Below are 20730 nucleotides of genomic sequence, written 5' to 3'. Positions count from 1 at the left end.
TTAAGACTAAGAAGGGAAAAGGACCATAAGGATAGGAAGAAGTATTGATCACAGTATTAAAAACAACAACAAAGTGCCATCAAACAAAAACACATGCACATTCATTGAACTGAAGAAATGTCAATTGAAAGAGCCTATTCTGCTCCCATTAAACAGGGGAAGTTTAGATTGGATATAAGGAGGAAATTCTTTCCTGTTAGGGTGCTGAGGCACTGGAATGGGTTGCCCAGGGAGCTTGTGAATGCTCCATCCCTGGCAGTGTTCAAGGCCAGGTTGGACGAGGCCTTGGGTGACATGGATTAGTGTGAGGTGTCCCCGCCCATGGCAGGGGGGTTGGAACTTGATGATCTTAAGGTCCTTTCCAACCCTAACTATTCTATGATTCTATGATTATATTAACAGAATGAAAGATGTTGTCATTCCAGTTATGCAAATGTTTTCTCTAAAACATCTAAGGCACTTATAACATGATGTTGATCTAAGACACTTATAACACATGTGAGCCTAGACATGAATAACTAGGCCCAATGCTATACACCTACCACAGAAGTAGAGGAGGGGTCCTTGCAGTATAGTAATGGTGGATACCTTGTGTGTAAGAAATAAGGTTTTATTGAGGCCTTACAGACTCTCAGATAGTACAAATAAAGCTCTGCTGATTACCAAGACCTTTCAGGTGCTTTGTCCAAGCCTAGCTCTATCCTGAACTACTTGTGAATGGGAGTGAGCTGAGGAACAACTTGCACTGCAATAGTGTAATGTAATGGGAGTGGGTGCTTCCAAAGCACTGGAATGCTTTAGGAAATTAAGAATAATTTTGAACTGCAGTAGGGAGCAGCATGTGATTTACAGCTGCCTTGCTAACACCTGTTAATGGAATTAAAAGTTCAAAGGCCTCATAAGTCATAAAGTTCATTAGGAAAAAGTGGGATTGTTGTCAGTGCCCCTTCTGTGCACAAAAAAGCTCCAGGCCACACTATCACTTTGGGAGTGCAAGTAAACCTTTGGGGGAGGGAAGAGGGAGACAGTCCATAAGGAATATTCTGTCACTGAGACTTCCTGAAATGATAAAAATCTGCTAGGAAACACCTGCAGTGCAGTAGGCATTTTCAGTCAGTATGATGAACCTTGCCTGGTACCAGCAGTAGATCCCATGTTGCCATCACATCATTTTTTGTGTATCTGTTGTCTTCACTCTGATCCTGACAAATGGTTTGTGGATGTTTTAGGCAAAATGGGTGTAATAACGGAGAGCATCCGTTAGATCCTATCATCTATGCTAATTGGAGAGTTGTCCTAGTGAAATCAGTGAGACCACACCTGGCGTAAAGCACAAATTATGGCTAAATGAGGGTTTCAGAGTAATTCTTCACCTTTATAAATGAAACCGAATTCTGCATTTTTGAGGCAAAGTGTAGTTAGATGGTTAACCAGGCAACATGGAATCTGCGTGACATGACTATCTTTGGATTTGTTTTTAACAGTATGTCACAATACTTGAGAGACTTTGGTTTTCACTGCTTTGTGAAGAATAATTTGCAAACACTGTGATAGAGAATGCTCTCACACAAGCCCAAAGCATGTGATTGTTACTATACAATATAAAAAACTTACATGGCTGTCAAACTCATTTTGAAGGCTCTTGCTACCTGACCATAAAATTCAGTTGTGTGTTTTTCTCTGTTTCCCTTTTATTTTGGGAGCTGGGATTTCCAGGCACTGGACTGACTGTTTTTCTGCTATGTGAAAGTTATTTGGATTTTCTCTCCAAGTGCTGAGATGTTACCAGCATCACCTACAGCAAAATATTCTTGCAAAAGAAGCATTAAAGAAATATGGCATAGAAAAGTCAGTTGACATCACCACATGTACCAGAGTCTCAAATGCATGGGAAGAAAAACACTTACATCAGCAAATTTGATATATCTTGTGAAATTGCCTTTTAAAGCTCAGTTCGTCTTTTGCTGAAAGCAGAGCAGTTTGGCCTATTTGACATTTAAGGTAGCTTTGAAGTGTGAGGTTTAAATAATCACTTTTTAAAATACTGACCGCAATAATTTTTATCAAGCTTTAATGTACCTTTTTTTTTTTTTTTTCATTAGATTTTGGGTATGTGAAAAGCAGACTCTTGGAAAACCACATCCCAGAAGCACACTTTTTTGTTTGTTTGGGGTTTTAATGTGCCAGCTCAGTATCCCGTCTTTTTGAGGCTCCCTTCAGCTTATTCTGATCTTGAAAGAAAAAACAAATCTTGGAAAATGATCCTGAGCTGTGCTAACAGTTGTTATTCACCTTATGCCACAGTTATATCTCTTATTTTTCTCACCTAATTGCTAATAAGTGATTTAGACAGATTTAACACAGTAAAGGGATTGAAGTGGTGCGTGGAAAACATTAAAAAAGCTGCTGGCTCTCTGTGGAATGTGCAGTCCTAGAAAGCTTGGCCAGCATCAGCAGGTTTCCTTTCTCATCCTGAGCAAGCCCTTTTCCAATCAGAACAGGCAGTTCTTTAACAGCCCTGTTATGTTTGTTATGTTGATACTGTAACGCCAACAGTAACAACGGGACACTGGAGGAATCTGAGGAGCTTCAGCATAGAAAAAATATTACCAGCTGGGAAACATATCTCCATTTAAACTGGGAAAATCAATAGGTGGAAGACAATCCCAGGAGGACAAGTAGACCTGGAGTCTGTGGTGGGCATGGTTCTCTGCTTCTGGAGCTGCAATCTGGAAGAGGTTTGCTGACCTTATTTGTGGCAGAGATGCTTGGAATAAAGTGGTTTAGAGAATATCCTATTTCCCGTGATGGGTCTACTAGTACAAGGATTTTGTGTGTTGTCAGTACCCAGCTTGCTTTTCAGTACCCAGCTTGCTTTTCAGCATCGCATTACAGCTGGCTTCTCGAGCAGTCTGGACTTACTGTGGGTTTGAGTAAACAAGAAGTTTTGTAATACTCCTTGTTTTTTGCATTAGCTGTGCCATTAATGGTCATAAAAATTGGTAGTTATGGTCAGACCCTGGAGGCCAGTGCTGCAAATATCAGTAGATATTCTGAGAGTCTCAGAAGCCATGCAGTGCGTATGCCAGCAGAGCCACACAATCCTTGAAAATAACTCCTGCAGCAGCAGGTGGAGTAAGTCCTGTTCCATTTCTTCCGCAAGGGACTCTGCTGGTGTTTTAGAGATCTTATCATGACGTGAAAACATCTTTTTCCCTCATATTTCAAAATATTTCTCAAACAATCTCAATGACAGAGGAAATTGCCACCAAGAGCTGTGTTCTACACCACAAAAACATGGGATATAGTCAACAGAGGGGCATGTTGTTAGAGGTTACCACCTTTGCATCTCTGAGATTATGTCCTGGCCTATATCCATATTGTCATATTCTCCCTTCAGTCACAGCACACCATTCCTATTATGATAATGGGATGAGGGCAAAATAAATCATTATACTGGGCTGTTCCTTTGCCATTTATGGAGCAATGTTACAGAAGTAAGGCTCATCTTTTGGTCACTCAACTGGGTATATGGGGTTTTTACAATGGCTGAAATTAAATATACAGCTTTTGGGTTGTTACCAAATTTCTAGGAAATAAGTAAGAATTAGTAATGATTCTTTATAGTACTCGAGGTCTTAAAAATATCCTAAGACAGTTTTACATAAAGAATCTTGGGGCCAATAGAGAAAACCATTTGTAGGTATTTTCATACCACAAGGAGACTTGAAAATTATATTCAACATGTTGTGTATTGAATATATTTCTCTATTAGAAAATATTTCCATAATAGAACTGCATTTTAAATTTTAAGAAAAGTTTCTTCATTCCTTGGAATAGCTTTGGTGGCCAAAATGCCAGTCATAGCTGTGGTATTTGCAAGGATCACACAGTGCAGTTACTGGGCTCTCCACATGTACTGATGGATGAAAGAACCATGCCGAACCTGTGATACTTTGTGAACTCTGTATCAAGGATCATTAGTCAGACCTGTCAGAACCTGAAGCATACACCAAACTCCCATATATCCCTTTACAGTAGTAGGCCATAGTAAACTTGTCTGTGAATGTGAAAGGGCAGCAGTAGAGAGGTTGGGTTTAGTTTTTCAGGATCATAACGAGACTGATTGCATAGAACGAAAAGCAGCCTGGAGTTCTGCCTTGGCACAGCACAGTACTTCTAACAGTCTTGAGGTTAATTGATTGGAAAATTTCATTGATTTTTTATTTTTTTTTTCCATCACAGATATCCACATTTCTAGAAAGCAGAAATGACCATGACTGCCAACAAGAATGCCAATGTCAACAGCAGAGCTGGAGGGAGTAAAGTGCCTCAGGACGCTCTGGATAGGTAAGTGGTGAATTGCAGGCTTTGTAGATTCTGTGAAAGGTTTGTCTGTTTGGAACAAAATCTCTGTTCAAAGGAAAATGACCTCTGTTCTGACACAGAGAGCGCTTTGCTGGGCTGAGAGAAGTGTTTTGTAGGGATTGGAGGAACCAAAGTGTGAGTAAAGGTCTGCTTCTGGCATGTTTCTGTCAAGCTATTGCTGTTTGTTGGCTGGTTATGATGAAAATGATTGCAAGGAAGGAGCTCTGTGGAAGGCACTGTGTAGGCCTTAGGAGGTCTGGGCTAAATTTCTTGGCCATATGACTGCATGTGAGCTTTTCTCTATTGCCAATCTCCAGTTTGTATTTTGTTTTGGTTTCCGCCATGTTTTCTCTTCTGTTTCTGCCTTGACAGACAGTGGGCAGGCAGTCTCCTGTTTCAGGCCAGGGAGTGAGCATGAAAGGACTGAATGTAAAGCACAGGGCTCATCTCTGTTGCTTTGCTTACATGTCCTCCTTTCTGTAGCATCAAAGTAATTTATGAAGTAGAACGACTTTATCACCAACAGTTGGGGGAAATCTGAGCCAAGGACACCTTAAGCTCCCAAAACCTGACGATTCTGAGGGAATCAGTCTGTTTAGATTGTGCTTCCAAATTTGTGCATGCTTACCTGTGGCTAAGAAACACTATCCTAAGAAAGTTCCAGTCCATCAGAAGGCTGTGATGCAGCTGCACACAGTGGTTCAGATGCCTGTAAATATCAGATACCTTGCACTCATGAATTAGTACAGTGTAATGACAAGATGGGTAGAGTCAGTTACTGATCCCTTATCTTTCAGTTTATACTGATCACAGGCAGTGCTCTGAAAACAAGATGTTTTCTTTGGGGAACTCTGCTTTGGAATATTGTTTTGGTACGCAAGTAAAGAACTCACCTGCAGCCAACAAGTTCTCATATCCAGGACGGCAGGAGTCTTGTTTTCAGCCACAGCCTTTACAAAGCAATGCTGACTTTGGTCTTCACATAGGACAAGCCCACCAGCTGCTCTCATTTTGGGACAGTCGCAAATCCCTCACTTAGATCTGAAGGCAGCCTCAGTATGCTTTGATTGGGAAAGCTTAGACTACCATCAGGCTACAGAACCTTTATGGATTAATCATTTGAACACAGGAGCAAAGCACTAGGCTTTGGATGTCGTCTTAGTGAGGTGAGTAGAAAGCCACATAAACTGTGCAGGCTCTTTCTTCAAATGCATGAAATATGTCTGTTGACATATCTCTGTCCTTACTGTAGCATTTTGTCCAGCTCTCCAGGGGATTCTTGCGTGGCTATCTTGTCCTGCTCTGTTTTGAGGGTCTATTCTACGCTACCTTACACAATAACATGCCACTGTCTCAATTTTTCTTGTGTTTTGGCTCAAAGCAAGACTTTAACCCTATTATAAACAACATAGAGGAGAAATGTGCAAATAACTTGCTCTGGCCTTATAGAGTCTCTGTACTGCACTAATATCTTTATGTTAGTTAATGGACATAGAAATAAAGAAGATGCTCTTTGCCTTACAAAGTTCAACATGTAACTCTGTAAGGCATTCAGTAGGTTGCAGTGAAATGGGTCTGTGCCAAAAAATGAATGTTATAAAGGAAAAAGTAGTGGGGGTCCTATTTATTTGTAGGACATTTTGGAAAAAGAGCATAGGTTGTACCAATGTCAATGAAATACTACTATCACTTTGGGCAGGCTGCATCTGTTCTTGCCATCACTAACTGAGGGTACTACACCTGACAAGCTGTACCAGGGTTACTAGCTGACAGCAGCACAAGAATATTACCGTTTCAAATACTTTAGTAAAGACTGTGATTCAAGTGAGTGGATCATGGAATTACTGTTTGATTTCATCCACTTGAAAGTAAGATACCAGAGGCAAAAAGTCCCTGTATTGGCAGCTGCCAGGTATAGAACATCTGGTGTAGATGGAGAAATTCAGACAGAAATTGAGAAGAGCTGGCTTTAATCATAACAGAGAACTGTAGGTCAACTTGAAAGCAACGTTGAATATTGGCTTGGTTTGAGATACCTGCCATTATATTCTGAACATCTCCAAATGCCAACAATGGAAAAGGGAAAACAGGAATCAAATTCTGAGATTTTCAGGATGGAAGCAATAGAAGAGATTCTTCCTCCCTTCCTCCTTCCCTCCCCCTCCTTCCCTCCCTCTCTCCCCTCTTTCCCTTTTTTTTCCCCCCCCCCCCCCCCAACTTCTTTTTTTATTTAGAGGAAAAAATCTTTTTAATGACACAACTCTGTTTTGCATTTAAATGCTCTGAGCTTGTTCTTGGTTTTGGTTGTGTTTCCATATTTCATGCACATATGGCTGCATCTGTATTGCCTTCTACTTCTGAAAACTTATCTCTTACTTCCAGCTCTCTGCTACACCTTCCCACTTATCTACATACATTATTGAATCCCAGGCAATATTCCTGAACTGGATAAAATGGCCTCATGCTGATTACCAAGGGACAGGTTGCCCTACAAAGTAGTGACTAAGAATCAAGAGCCTTAGCCAGAACCCTGACCCTAATCCTGTCTCTCCTAGTGACGTTGCAACGTTGTCACACCCTTCCTGTGTCTAAACCTTTCATTAGGTTGATTTGCCTTTCTTCCTTCTGGTGCTGTTCTTCTTTTTAAATTGTGCAGTTGACTAAAGATACAGATGACCAGCATCTGTTCTAGTTCTTTTATTAGGCATGTTATGCTGTGCTAAAGTTCAGCAGAAATGGACTCGATATCCTCGTATGTTTCTCAGTTTACTAGTTTGTGTGCTTGGCATCTCATAGTACAAAACAGTGAAAAATATAAAATAAAAGGGGAGTGAGGGTGGCTAGAGGAATTTCTACAGAGCGATGCATATGTAGACATTAAAACCAGATCCCTAATGATATCTGGCGTTCATTTATCCTCCTTCCACCAGAGCAGGCAGATTGGTGGTGGGAACTTGGGTCTAGACTTAAGTAAACTTTGGACCTGGTTTTTGGGTTTAAAATCTTTTCCATTCTGAATATCTTAGAAAGTACTGTGGGATAGTTATTGGATAACAATGGTCAAATAAACTTTCCTTATCATCACCATCTGGTTTGATTAGAATTTGTCAGGAAAAGATTTTGTAAGTACAAGTACGGACCTGAAGCTATGAAAAATCTTTTGAGTTGCACTTGTGTGACAAATGAGGAAATGAATAGGTTGTCATGCACCATTTCTCCATCCATTATTTTGCTTTATGTCATCTTCTCCATCCTTTATTTTGCCTTATGTCATCTTCTTCACCTGTCTTTGTGAAACCCTGTAAGAGGATGTTATTTGAGTCAACCATGAGCATTCTTCATTTTAGTCAGACTGTAAATCAGCAAAGTAAGTGCTGGCATAATAAAAGTTTAAGGCTTTCAGGATTTATTGCCAGCATGTTCAAAGATTCACTGAAACTGAGCAGTCATTGTCTCCATTTAGTACGGGATTTGACTGGAGATTTGGAAGTCTGCAAATGTGCTTTCTCTATATATAATCTGTGGGAGTAGAGTTTCAGTAAGTGCTGATACTGGCAAAACACTGCTGTATTAGTCTCCTGGTGGCTAGGACAGCTTTAGGACAGCTAGGACTGTTATTTTTGGTGGGGTTTATTGTTGCAAGTTGGGCTTGATCTTGAAGGTCATTTCCAACTTAAATGCTTCTATGATTTCAAGACGCGAGGTGTGTTTCAGTGATAGAGTGTCACCATCTGGTTCAACCTTTTGTGGTTCCTTATGGGTCAGAAGCAAGGGTCAGTAAAGTCTATAGAAGTCTTTCAAATTCCTTTGGCTGTTAATTAGGCCCTCCTAGATCATGGATTTAAATTTTAGTCAGAAATATCTTCAGTGAAAAGGAGGTGCCTACAAGTAAACATCTATAAAACTGCATCAAGATTATTGCAGTACCTAAGTTTGGTCCTTACCAGAGTGGCGAACTATTGATATGAGGCACCAAAGCCATTTTTCCACCAGAGTTGTGCTAATGGCAGTTTAGGAAATGAGGCAGAGACAGAGAGGAGAGTGAGGGAGGATAACTGTGAATCTCACCTGAGAAACTGGTTGTGAGATTCACAGGCTTCTGCTGTAAACACAGGAAGGGAAAACCTTTGTAACTGAAGCAAGTGAGGCGATTTAAATAAACATCATCCACACCGATGCATTCTTTCTGAAGTTATCTGAAGTTTATTCACCATTCATTACAAATGGAGATTTTTGTGTGTCAAGCTAAACTTGACTGTAAGACAAACTTGACTGTGCTCGGAATAGGAAAATTGTAGAAAGATGATGAAGGTGGTAGAAGGTACGGAACATTTTCACTACAAGGCAAGAATAAAGTGAGTGTGAATCTTCATCCTGAAAATGAAAGAATTAAAGGGAAAGAAGGGGTAATAGAAGTCTCTGAAATGATATATGGAATGTAGTCCAAAGGGGGAAAAAAATCTTTCTATTTAAGAACCTATATGAATCAAATGAAACTGCAAGATGACAGGCTGAAAATAATTTGAGAAGAAGGTACTTCTCTGCAGCATGTTTTTAACTATGGAACTTACTATGCAGGATGTTGTAATTGGACAAATTCATGGAAGAAAAATCTACCAAAGGCCTTTAGCCACTGAAACAAAACCTGTGAGTCAACAGACTGTTAAACTGGTTAAATAGCACTGTATGCTCATCTTGTTCTTACGCTCTTCTCTAGGCACCTGCTAACCGTCATGGTCAGTGACAGAGCTTGGAGTAGGCATGCTTTTTGGCCCAAGCCAGTGGGGTTGTCTGGAACAAGAGTCAATTATAGGAAGCAAATATTAGAGAGTTTGCACAAGGATTGTTACACTTACGAAATAAGACTTTCTGCCTTTCAGTGAGCTTCAAGGACACAACTTTAATCCTAACTTGTGAGTCACTGAGGTGAGCACCAAGGAGCAGGAAGTTAGGAAAGCACCTTATGTGTAGCTAAAAGAGACTTCTAAGCAATTCTGGCAAGAGGCAGCTCTGTGAAATCTTATTAACTCTTCAACAGGAGACAAAGGAGCACATAGCATACTCACGGCTATTGTGTGACCTTTTTGCATCAAATGACTAGTTTGTTTGGTTGCACCATAGTTAAGAGGATCAGTGTAGTTCTGAGGAAACTTTAAAACAACAGAAGTCAAATAATAGGTGTAGCAGCATTTGTAGCCCTCTCCTCAGAACGTGGCTTGCTTTCCTTTGGCAAATGATTCAGTATTTATCTGGAGTCTGTGTTTTATGCTGAAACTTTATTTGAATTAATGAATTAATTTATAAAGTATTTGTCTTAATGTTGTGTTTGTTCCAGTGCAAAGATAAATGTAGAAATGGCACTGCCAGCTCTGACTTAAAAGGCACCTCAACACTATACTGTATTAAAACAGGCCTACAGCTATGCCTGCGAGGTCATGCTCTACTTGTAGTCTAGTCTATCAAAGAAAAGGAGAAAAAAATTACAAACAAAATAATTATATATTAATGTATCATTGTATCTTAAAATTGCAATTTAGTTAGAGATGCTAAGTGCAACAAGCACAAGTCCAGAGCTGAAAAGTATTTAGAGTAACTGTGGCTATATAACTTCTGTAAATCATTCCTGATGTCTTTACCTCTGGCTAATATGCCATCTCTGAACTTGGGATTTCAAGTAATTTTATACACTTGGCTTGAGCCTTATCACCTGCTGCAGTATATGACTTGAGTACGGGAAGTGTTTGTTTTTAGAGGAGCTCATTGATCTAGTTTTTGTCCGAGGGTATTGCAAGAGGGTATTGCATGTTTGTTTTTAGACAAGCCCATTGATCTATAGCTTTTGTCTGAGGGTATTTTTGTCTGAGGGTAAGTAATTTTAGAATTTGGAGATGCAGTCTTCTTTCAGTGTATTTGTGATAGAATTTCCCTTTATCTCTGATATTTTCTGTGGTGCAGGCTGTGCATGCCATATGAGTCCCACCTTGTGAGCTGGATGTAGAACTGTGTTCCTGCCAGGCAGTGTTGCCCTGCTACATGCAGTGCTGGAATGAGAAACAAAACAAATATTGTAAGACACGTTTTTACTGCAAGATAGGATTTTTAAAAAACTATCAGATTAAAATAATTAAAAACATGAGCAGTAATCTTCTGCTGTAAATACAGAATATATCCCTGTGAGCAGAATTATTTAGACTGTGATTTGATGTACTTTCTTGATTAATAACTTTTGGCTAAATTTCTGTTAAACTGGGAAAAAAAAATTACACACATCAGTATTTATTTTTGTAAATGTTGATAAAATGAAGAAGGTATTTTGATGAATTAAGCAATATGTGCACTTACCAAGAAACATCATTTACAAGAATAATATCATTACACTTACTCTCAGTTTCTTGAGAAGCAAGTAAAGGTGATTGTCCTCTGACTTCTTATGGAACAGAACGAAGTCTATCCCATGCAAGGCACATTTAAAATGTTTGCACTGAAGTTTCACAAATGAAGTCTTAGGAGGGAGCTTTTGAAAGCTCATTTGTAAGCACATTTGTATACTGTTTGCAGTGAACAAAATTCACGTTTGCTCTAGTGTTTTTCTAGTATATATGGAGGGACTGGTAAGAACAAACACCTTTTTAGTTTAATGTCTCTGGGCTTGATTTGGGAAGATAGCCGAAGCAGAAACCAATCCTGCTTCCAGTTCTGCAAAAGCACTGTATGTCTGAGGAAAACTAGTCTCAGAGGCTATGCATCTGAGGAAAACTACATCACTGGAATCCTGTGAGTTTGGGTGTGGATAGAATTTTTTGATGTGGGCTGTTGTCTTACAAGCAATCTGCACAGGAAAGGTGTTGTCCTCACTGAGATGGAGAATATTCTCCAGCTGAGCAATCGTGATTTAATGACACAATCGGCTGAGGGTGCTGATATCAGTGGGTTGTATAGCAAGGCATCAGCAATCTGTGTTAGTAAAGGATTACACCTGAAAATTGCTGTGAGCACAAACTTGCAAGTTATTAATTTCTTAGTCTAACAATATAATAAATCAAATATGCTCTTGCTTGATCAAAACTGAAATCTGATCACTGAGTTGCATCTTTGTCCTTGCTTGGGAAGAACTGAGCTGGTACCCACAAACATCTTAATATAGGCTTTGGTTTTTATCTTCCAACAGTGTGTGAGGCCATTCTTGCTGCCACCAACAATTTGTCAGCCCCATTAGTTTACCATGCACTGAGATATGTTTGCACTGGCTTTGTGGCTCAGACCTTCTCCAGAGTTTAAGTTAATGGGGCAAAATTTTAATTGGCAGGATTTGGCTTACCTCCAGTGAAGGCAGTGGAGATGCACCACATAAACCAAATGACTATCTGGGCTAATATAACTCTAGAAGTACCTAGGGAGTGTTTTAGCTGAATTGCTCATAATTCTTTAAATATCAAATAAAATAATGACTTGTATTTCCTAACCAAGTGACCTGCTGGGGCAGTGTCATGTTCAGCTTCATCATGAGTCTGGTATTATTTGCTGTTGTTATTCATAGGTAAAATCACTGTTGGAAATACAGAGAGAAGGCTCCTCGGGCTGATGCTTTCCCTTGCAGTTAGCTAAACCAGGGGCCAGATCTGGACTTGCTTCCACAGGGCCTCAGCTTCTGTGTAGCCATCATTAAAGGAAGATTTCATGTCTGTGTTTTGGCCTTAAAATACTGAATTATACAGTCACTTCCAAAACCAGTCCTAGTCTGCACTGGGGGAAGTGTCTTCAGAGAGGCAGTGCTTTTTCTCTCATTTAAAGGGATCAGCTCATGGATGCAACTGTAGTGCTTTTACTTGCTGTTACCTGATATGTAATGATATTATTTTAACTTATTTTGTATCATTTCAATCATTCTGCTATTGTAACTCCCCACCCCTAACAAAAGAAAAAACCCAAACCAAAGCAGTGTCCTTCAGCTCTGTTAAGCTGTAGACATTGTTCAAATTTACTGTTGAGACATTCATCCAGATGTGGTTCACTCTGCCTGCACTGGCAAATGAATTCTCTTGTGACTATTGCAAAAGAGCTGTGTTCATGTGCTGCTGAATGCCTCCGGAGGCAGATAAGGCAGAAGAGCTCCCTCGCTATTGCCACATCAGAGTGTGGTGGGGAAGAGAACTCTGCACCCACCATGATTCTACTGTAAGAAAAATGTTAACAGTAAGGTAGACAAAAAGTAACTTTTTGTATTTACTTATTTCAAGGGACTCTGGTAGGGCAGGGAAGCTTGGAAAGGAGAGTGAGCAATGCATACCTGAAGCAGGGAGCCAAGTCTTAACTTTGTACATCTTGAAATAATATGTACATTTTAAAATAAAAGTTTCTTTTGCTCCTGAGTTGTGGTGTAGCCTGGGCTAAAACAGCTCCTAGTTTTCTCAGTCAGAGCAGACCCTGGGGACTTTGTAGAGCACCAAGAGGCCAGTGGTATTTCAGCTCATACATTCTTGACATGTCCCTGTTTCTGCCTGTGCCAGGCAGCACAGGAGGCGGGGCCCTGACCGCTTGCTTCTTCTGAGCTGTAGGGTTGCTCCTGGGGGCTGCGCGTGGCTTAAGGCAAAGAGGCACTCTGCCCTGAGCTGCTGAGATGTGCTCTCCTGCCAGAAGTATTTGCCTACTGCTCAGAAATAGTAGTGAGAAACTTTGAATCTCCTTATGAATTTGTGAAACGAAGCCTGTAAAAAATGGTTGTTACTTTTTTAAAAAATGAAGTTTTAATATTTTGACAGCAAGCTTGAAAATAGGAAGAATAGTGTTCAGTAAGATTCTGCTGAAAGCAAGCAATATGCAGTTACTGGAGTCATAATGAGACACTTTGTTGTTGTTGTTTTTAAAATCATTGAGGTTTAGAAAACAACACAAGTAAACTTCAGCCAAACTGTGGAAACTGAATATCTGATGTGTAATCTATTAGCAATTATTGCACTTCTTTAAAAGCAGTCACAGCTTGAACTGTGCAGCTGACAAATTTTCAGCTAGTCAGCTCCCAGAAGCACAAAGATACATTTGGTTCAGAAAGGAATAGCAGCCATTATATACCCTGTGAGGCTGGAGGTGTGTTTGGACCACAGAGCTCCAGCAGCTTGAATCTGAACTGGGCCGTGGGAGGTGGGAGTGAGGTACTGTCATAAAGAAGGTAATGTCAGCAGTGGGAACAAGTCGAAGCACTGACTCAAATGACCCTGAAATGGGAAGAGCTTGAATACAGGCTTTGTATTCATTGACTTCATTGCTGTCTTTTATCTGGGTAAGCAGCATTGGTGGGGTGCTGATTTCAAATGAGTCTGAATGTTCTCCTCCCTTGCCCTGCTCAGCAGTGACCTTGGGGCAGTGGATCAGAAAGCAGGCTGAAATCTCCTGAGATCTCTTTAACAGGGTTGCAGAAATCTTCTTATAAGCACAGTGGTCTAGACACAGAAAAGAAGAATGGTTTGTAAAACAAGGTAACAGCTTCTAATTAGATCAAGAGATAGAACTGAAGAAATGGACTTTTGGGTACATCCTTTGGGCTTCCTCAAATGGTGGGGAGGAGCAGGAAACTTTGCTGTTCCATTTCCATTGTTGGCTAATTTGTTTGACTATTTTTTAACAGACGTCTGTTCAGGAAGAAGCATTACTACTTAATTTTTATGCACTTGTTAGTCAAGCAAATAACTTTCTTAGATGGAAGTTGTGTTAATAATCCCTCCCATTTGCACAGTATTTTGAAGAAAAAACACCCCAACCAAGCCAATAACCTTTTCGTTGCATTTTGCTTCATGCAGTTTCAGATCAAGTTTGCTTTATTGTTATTTGGAGGTTCGAGGAATGTACTCTGACAAATTACTTCCCAAAGTAATTTAATTCACATAGCACTTTGAATGCTCTATGATTTTATATGCAGCAAATAATACATCATTCATTAAAATTACATTTTTTATTGAGGTTTATATTTGCTAAAAACATTGGAAACTAACTAGAAAGTGAAAAGTCGTAAGTCTGTCAAAAAGCAGAGTGTTGCAGTTGACAGGTTAGTCTAAAAGTGGCATTTTTAATGCAACTGTGTTCTGTTCCAGTGCAAAGACTATTTAGACTACCACCACAATCTTCAATTGTTTAATCACTATATTTACAGTAGTGTAAACAATAGTACTGAGACCTCAACTAAACAACTACAGATTTTTGCACAAATTTATTACAACAGTATTGTTTTTGAAAATGTTTCTGATGTCTTTTTAGTGTTTTTACTGCACCAAAATGGAGTGAATATAAGCAATTAAAACACAAGAGTCCCCATCGATGCAGTATCAGAAAATTGGAGCAGGATTCATGTAAAATTGTTTATTGGGTGTTGATATGAAGTGAGACAGAAGTCCACAGGGGATAGAGAATAGTAGTTGTGCAAAGCAGTTTTAAGTCATATGCCAATGTTTCAATTTTTCTGGAGGAAGTCATTCTTAGAATGAAAATCTGGGTACCAGGAAGATGCTGGCAATCTCACTGAAAATTCCAACAAAGATACAAGTTCTGAGCTTTACTAATGATGTTTTATGTTCTGTGAGTATCTGTCTATTAGGAAGTGGTGTGAGACCCTCATCTCTTTACACTTTAGCTGTTGAAAAGCCATCGGTATGGGAGAACAATTTCTGTTCTGTGTTCTAATCAGTCTGGATTTGAATGAGCGATTTAGGAATGAAAGAGTCTGTGTTTTCTTACCAGTTTCCTGCACTGTTTAGTTATCCTAAAAAGATATTTTCCACAGGAGTGGAAGAGAAAATTGAAAGAATGCATTGCAGAATTTGTGAAGAGTAAGATTGTCATGGTTTAAAGTCAGCCATGCAGTCTCCCTCTCCCCCCCCCCCCTTCCTCCCCCCAGCTCCTGGAGGGATGGGAAGGGGAATTGAAAGAATGTAACTTCCACTGGTTGAGATCAGAACAGTCCAGTAACTAAGGTATAACACAAATCACTGTTGCTACTGCCAATAATAATAATAATGATAAAGGAAATAACAAGTGAAGAGAATACAGCACCTCACCACCTGCCGACCGATACCGAGCCGAACCAAGCAGTGATTCAGCCCTTCCGGGTAACTGCCCCCAGTTTATATAGTGGACATGTGCTGTGGTATGGAATACCTCTTTGATCAGTTTGGGTCAGGTGTCCTGTCTCTGCTTCCTCCTGGCTTCCCCTCCTCCCTGGCAGAGCATGAGACTCAGAAATTCCTTGGTCAGAGTAAACATTACTGAGCAGCAACTAAAAACATGGGTGTTATCAGTGCTGTTCCAGGCTAAAAGTCAAAAACACAGCACTGCACCAGCTACTAAGAAGGAGAAAAATGACTGCTACTGCTGAACCCACGACAAAGATTGAAAGCAAGATCTAACCATAATGAAATATAAGTGAAAGAATTATCCTGCTTTTCTTTCCTGGTTGGAGGAAAACCATTTTGTCCAGCAAGCCAAACAAGATGTACCATTGTCACAGCATCCTCACAGTCTTTTCACAGGCTTTATCCTCCAAATAGCATAATAACTTTTCACCAGATAATATTGTGTACAGAAACTGGGAATTAGTTAGATGCTTGATTCAGTTTCCATACTGAGCATCAACCTTGTATTTGCACTTGAGGAACATTAACAGCAAATGGCTTTTAAAAGCAACTGAAACTGTAAGCATTTTCTTGCAAGCAGGTAAATAGGAGCTAATGGAAATACACAGTTGTCATCCATATTATTAAATTATATACATGCGAAAATGCCCATAGTGCCTAGGAGGCTTTGAGCAAGAGATGTGTTGGTGAGAGCCCTCTGTAGGAGAGCAACAGGTCTTGATTACTCTAGTGTCCTTGTCAGCACAGAGCCAAGGACTTGCAAGGAAAGTGTGCCTGTAGGCCTTAGCTACCTGTGCATAGGATTTTCAGATCATCCATCTTTATCTTTTGGATTAGATGTGGCCTTTTTAGAGTGCCTGGTTTTCTGTGCAGTGGATATTTATCCAGGGAAGCAGCTGAGCCCATAAGGGTACTTGTCAGTACAAACAAATGCCCAGTAATCAGACTGCTCTCACATGAAACCTCTACCCTCTTGATTTGGTGCTGATTTGGAAAACCTCTTTCTGTCAACAGAGGCAAACAGGGGAGATGGCAGATAGCCTGTGTCCATTTGAAACTGTTGGCAGGGACCTGAAAGCATTTTAATGTGGATTTTTAACCTCTCCCTTTCCTGTCAAACAGTAATGTCACCCATGTGGGCTTCCAGATATGTGCTGCGTCTGGTGGGCTTGTTCACTGTGTCTGTGTGTGGCTGAGTACTTGATTCAGCTTCTATGATTTCTTTCTTCTATGATTTCTTTACCGACAGGCAGTTGTACTGGCCTGGTTTAGAGGTTCAGGAATGAATTGTAAACTGCTGCTCCCTCTGACTTTAAAATAAAAACCCAAATGAAACAAGAGTTTTTCTAAGCCGTGGGTAACCAGGAGGAAACTTCTGGCTTGCCAGATTTTTCATGCACCTGTGAAAGTGAGAAAGCAGAGAAGGGCTTTGCTAGTTAAACATTAATACCAGTTTCCTCCCTTTAAGCATACAAAGGGACAGAGGTTTGACATACGCACTCAGACCGTGTGTCATTTACTGCCTCACAAGTGAAGCAGGCAGTATTCAGGAAGCACAGTGGCTACGGCAGGACATGAGGGGCTGAGAGCAGAGTTCCTCCTTCTCCATTCTGCACCTTTCCAGGAGGGAAGAGCTTCTGAGTAAGTCTGGGATTGGTAGGCTGAAGTGAATATAATGGTGAGTAGTTGTGTGCTTGTCACAGGCATGAGAGGAGGAAACCAAAAAAAGTAGAAGTGAAGAGCATGAAGTGCCACAGCACTGAACTCTGATATCCTTTCCCAAAGCCAGTTTTGCAATAGATAGGCTTTCTACTCGCAGGCAGGAACTCAACACCATCCTACAGCTTACTAAACACAGCAATAGAAGTAGCTTTAGTTGCCAAAGTTTGCAGCTCTGCTACAGGACAAGGGACTTTGTGGGACTAAAACTAATTTTTACAGCCCCTCTTTTCCCTTCCTTCTGTTACCTGTTTTGCTCTCAGACAGAACCTAATTTCTCTGCACAGCTAAATACATGTTTCTGATCTAGTCTGATGAGATTCCATTTTTTTCCTCTTTAATCCTTAGAGGTGATTTTTAAGTTATGCTGCAGTATCCATAGCTGTGCCTTTTGCCACTGCTTTCTCTCCCCCCCCCCCCCGCGATATACCCACCAGATGACAGTGTGTATGAGGTATAACACACATTTTTTTTTCCTGGTATGGTTGGGTTGCCTACTTTGGACAAGTTAAATTTGGTTTTATTATATAGAAAGTGTCAGTCCGTTAGAGAGAGGCTGTACTTATTTATGCCTGGGCTGAATATGACTTACAATGACTGTGCTTTTCTAAATGCTGGATAACTGCTGTGATGGAAACTCAGTGTTAAACACAATGCTGCCAGCATAACTTCAGTGTGTTGTGTTGTTTTTTATGCCTGGTTTCAGTTGTTTGTTTGTATTATGTTTTCTAAGAAACTTAATTTCTGGGGTATGAGACAGCTTGAGGTTTGTTTTTCCATCAGATAAATAACAGAAGTCTTAAGGGTTTGTGCTTTTCAAGAAAAAAACAAATCAGTGTTGCCAAACTCTGTGAGGCTCTGAGGGATGTAACTTAGGGCCAGAATCTGGACTTCTGTTGCTTCAAATGTTCGTTAGCTTAGAGACCATGAGCTACAGCAAGGAGTTTGTTGTTAAGCTTTGTAGTCTTCAGAGAGCAAATATTTTCACAGCTGATGAGCTTATAATGTAAAAAGTAAAAATGTATTGGCCAGCTTCTTATAAAACCTAGTAGGCCAACAGAAGAGTGTAAAATTAAATCCATGGCTTTATGAGAAGCCAAGGTCTTGTGAGAATGAAATATTTATAAAGGATATATAAATCCCCCCAGATAGTATCCCAGTTCCAAAATTAGGCTTGAGATCCCACAGCTTTTGTAGGTGTGGTGGTGAAATGTGGTCTGGGAGGCTCATTTCAGCTGGGTGAGTAATGTACACGTTTATGTTACCCTTGATCATGGTGAGCAAAGTGATGGGGAGTGTCTTTCCCTGACCTAACTCTGCTCCTGTTGACAGTTACAGTCAGTAAAAAGAGAAGCCAATGTCTAGATCTTTTGGAAAGTCTCCTTTGGACCATGTTTTTGAGTGTTGGTGTGTGTGGTGCTCGAGCACTGGCCTGCCGCTCTTTTAGTAATATTCAGTGAAGCAGGTTTAGGGATTTGTTCAAGTTAAATCTGGCCTTGTCTGGACTCTAAGGTAAATAATTGTGATAGCAGCAATCATTGCAAGCCATATCTTGGTGCTTTTTAAGTTTTTTTCTTTTCCTTTTTTACTTTGTCAGTTTATGTGTGTCTGGCAACAGATTGGGGAATAAATAGATCAAAGATTTTTTTCAAAGCTGTGTTCAACTAAAAAACCCCAAACAACTCTCGGCTGACAAAGGCTTTCATATGGCACTCAGCTGTGGGTATGCCCAACACATTTCCTTATTTTCCTGGCTTGTTTAGCTAAACGAAGTAGCGTGAAGCATACAGTAACCAGTCAGAGTAATCTAATTTAATTTTCAGTGTTATTAGGCTGAAACTTTGCTTTAGATCTTCCTATAACAACAATTTTGCATCAGTTTGCATCTTCAGCAACTTCTCTTCAGTAACTCTTGTTTCATGCTGACATAAGCCAGAAGAAAATCAAATCCTAATTCATGGATATTTAAAGAAAGTGAATGAAAAAAGGCCAACAGTAAAACTGAAAGAAAAATCCCTCTTAAATTCAAGTAAAGTATTCAATTTCTTCTTAATCTGTACAAACCCATCATATTAGGTTTACATGGCAAGGTTTTGGTAGTGGGGGCCATGGGGGTGGCTTCTGTGAGAAGCCGTTAAAACCTTCCCCTATGTCTGATAAAGTTAATACCAGCCAGCTCCAAGATGGACCCACTGCAGGCCAAGGCTGACCCCATCAGCAACAGTGGTAGCACCTCTGGGATAATGTAGTTCAGAAGGGGGAAAGATGCCTGCACAGGAGCAATTGCAGCTGGAGAGAGGAGTGAGAATGTGTGAGAGCAACAGCCCTGCAGACACCAAGGTCAGTGCAGAAGGAGGGGAGGAGGTGCTCCAGGCGCTGGAGAAGAGATTCTCCTGCAGCTCATGGTGCAGACCATGGTGAGGCAGATTGTGCCCTGCAGCACATGGAGATCCATGGTGGAGCAGATAACCCATGTGCAGCGCATGAAAGTCCATGATGGAGCAGATATCCACCTGCAGCATGTGGAGGTCCATGGTGGAGCAGATATCCATCTGCAGCCCAGGGAGGACCCTATGCCAGAGCAGGGGGATGCCCAAAGGAAGCTGTGATCCTGTGGGAAGCCCAGGGGCTGGAGCAGGCTCTTGGCAGGACCTGTAGGCCTTTGGAGAGAGGAGCCCAGACTGGAGCAGGTTTGCTGGCAGGACTTGTGACCCCGTGGGAGACCCACGCTGGAGCAGTTTGTTCCCGAAGGACTGTACACCATGGCAGGGACCCATGCTGGAGCAGTTCATGAGGAACTGCAGGCCGTGGGAAGGGCTCACATTGGAGTTCATGGAGAACTGTCTCCTGTGGGAGGGATACTATGCTGAAGCAGTAGAAGAGTGTGAGGAGGAAGGAGCAGCAGAGATATGACCTAAATCCCCATTCCCTCCCCTCTGTGCTGCTTGATGGGAGGAGGTAGAGAAAATCAGGAGTAAAGTCCAGGAAGAAGGGAGGAATTGAGGAAAGGTGTTTCTAAGATTTTATTTTCTAAGGTTTTATTTCTCGTTATCCTACTCTGATTTTATTGGTAATAAATGAAGGTAACTTTTTTCCCCAAGTGAAGTCTGTTTTGTCTGTGATAATTGGTGAGTGATCTCTCCCTGTTTTTATCTCGACCCAGGAGCCTTTCATTGTATTTCCTTCAGGGGGAGTGATAGAGTGGCTGTGGTGGGCATGCGGTGTATAGGCAGGGTCAACCCACCACATCTATGCACACTGTAATGCGTACCAAGGGTCATGTCTGTCGTCATAGCTGGAATTTATTTTTCATTCCATAAGGTCAGAGCCACTAAAGAAAATTATGATGATAAGAGAGGCCAGGGTTGTAAACCTTCAAATCTTTCCTCCTTCAGAGTCAGGAGGCAGCCTCCAAAGATGAGACGCGTTCTATGCAAAATTATCATGTGCAGGAGAGACTCTTAATTTGTATTTCATGTTATTTTACCCATAGTTATTCTCCTTTGATCCTCTCACTGTAACA

At 40.7% G+C, this 20730-nt stretch overlaps 2 protein-coding genes across 5 annotated transcripts in view; both read left to right on the top strand.

The window, feature by feature from the left end:
* RPL27A (ribosomal protein L27a) overlaps positions 1 to 20730 on the top strand; it is a 231101-nt gene that overhangs the window by 118289 nt on the left and 92082 nt on the right. The gene's annotated exons all lie outside the window — the stretch shown is intronic.
* The window catches only part of DENND2B (DENN domain containing 2B), a 180504-nt gene that overhangs the window by 73601 nt on the left and 86173 nt on the right, over positions 1 to 20730 (top strand). For all 4 annotated transcript variants that reach the window (XM_057418275.1, XM_057418274.1, XM_057418272.1 and 1 more), the window contains one exon: positions 4246 to 4350. In XM_057418275.1, coding sequence (XP_057274258.1) covers positions 4271 to 4350 — 80 coding nt within the window. In that variant the 5' untranslated portion in view covers positions 4246 to 4270. The remainder of the gene's footprint in view (positions 1 to 4245; positions 4351 to 20730) is intronic.

Source organism: Pezoporus wallicus, unplaced genomic scaffold (assembly GCF_028554395.1).
Source record: "Pezoporus wallicus isolate ANWC-B61680 ecotype Strahan unplaced genomic scaffold, APGP_CSIRO_Pwel_v1 contig_2025, whole genome shotgun sequence".
NCBI classification, from domain to species: Eukaryota; Metazoa; Chordata; class Aves; order Psittaciformes; family Psittacidae; genus Pezoporus; species Pezoporus wallicus.
Note: the sequence above shows the minus strand (reverse complement) of the source record. Positions and strands in the feature narration are given on the sequence as shown.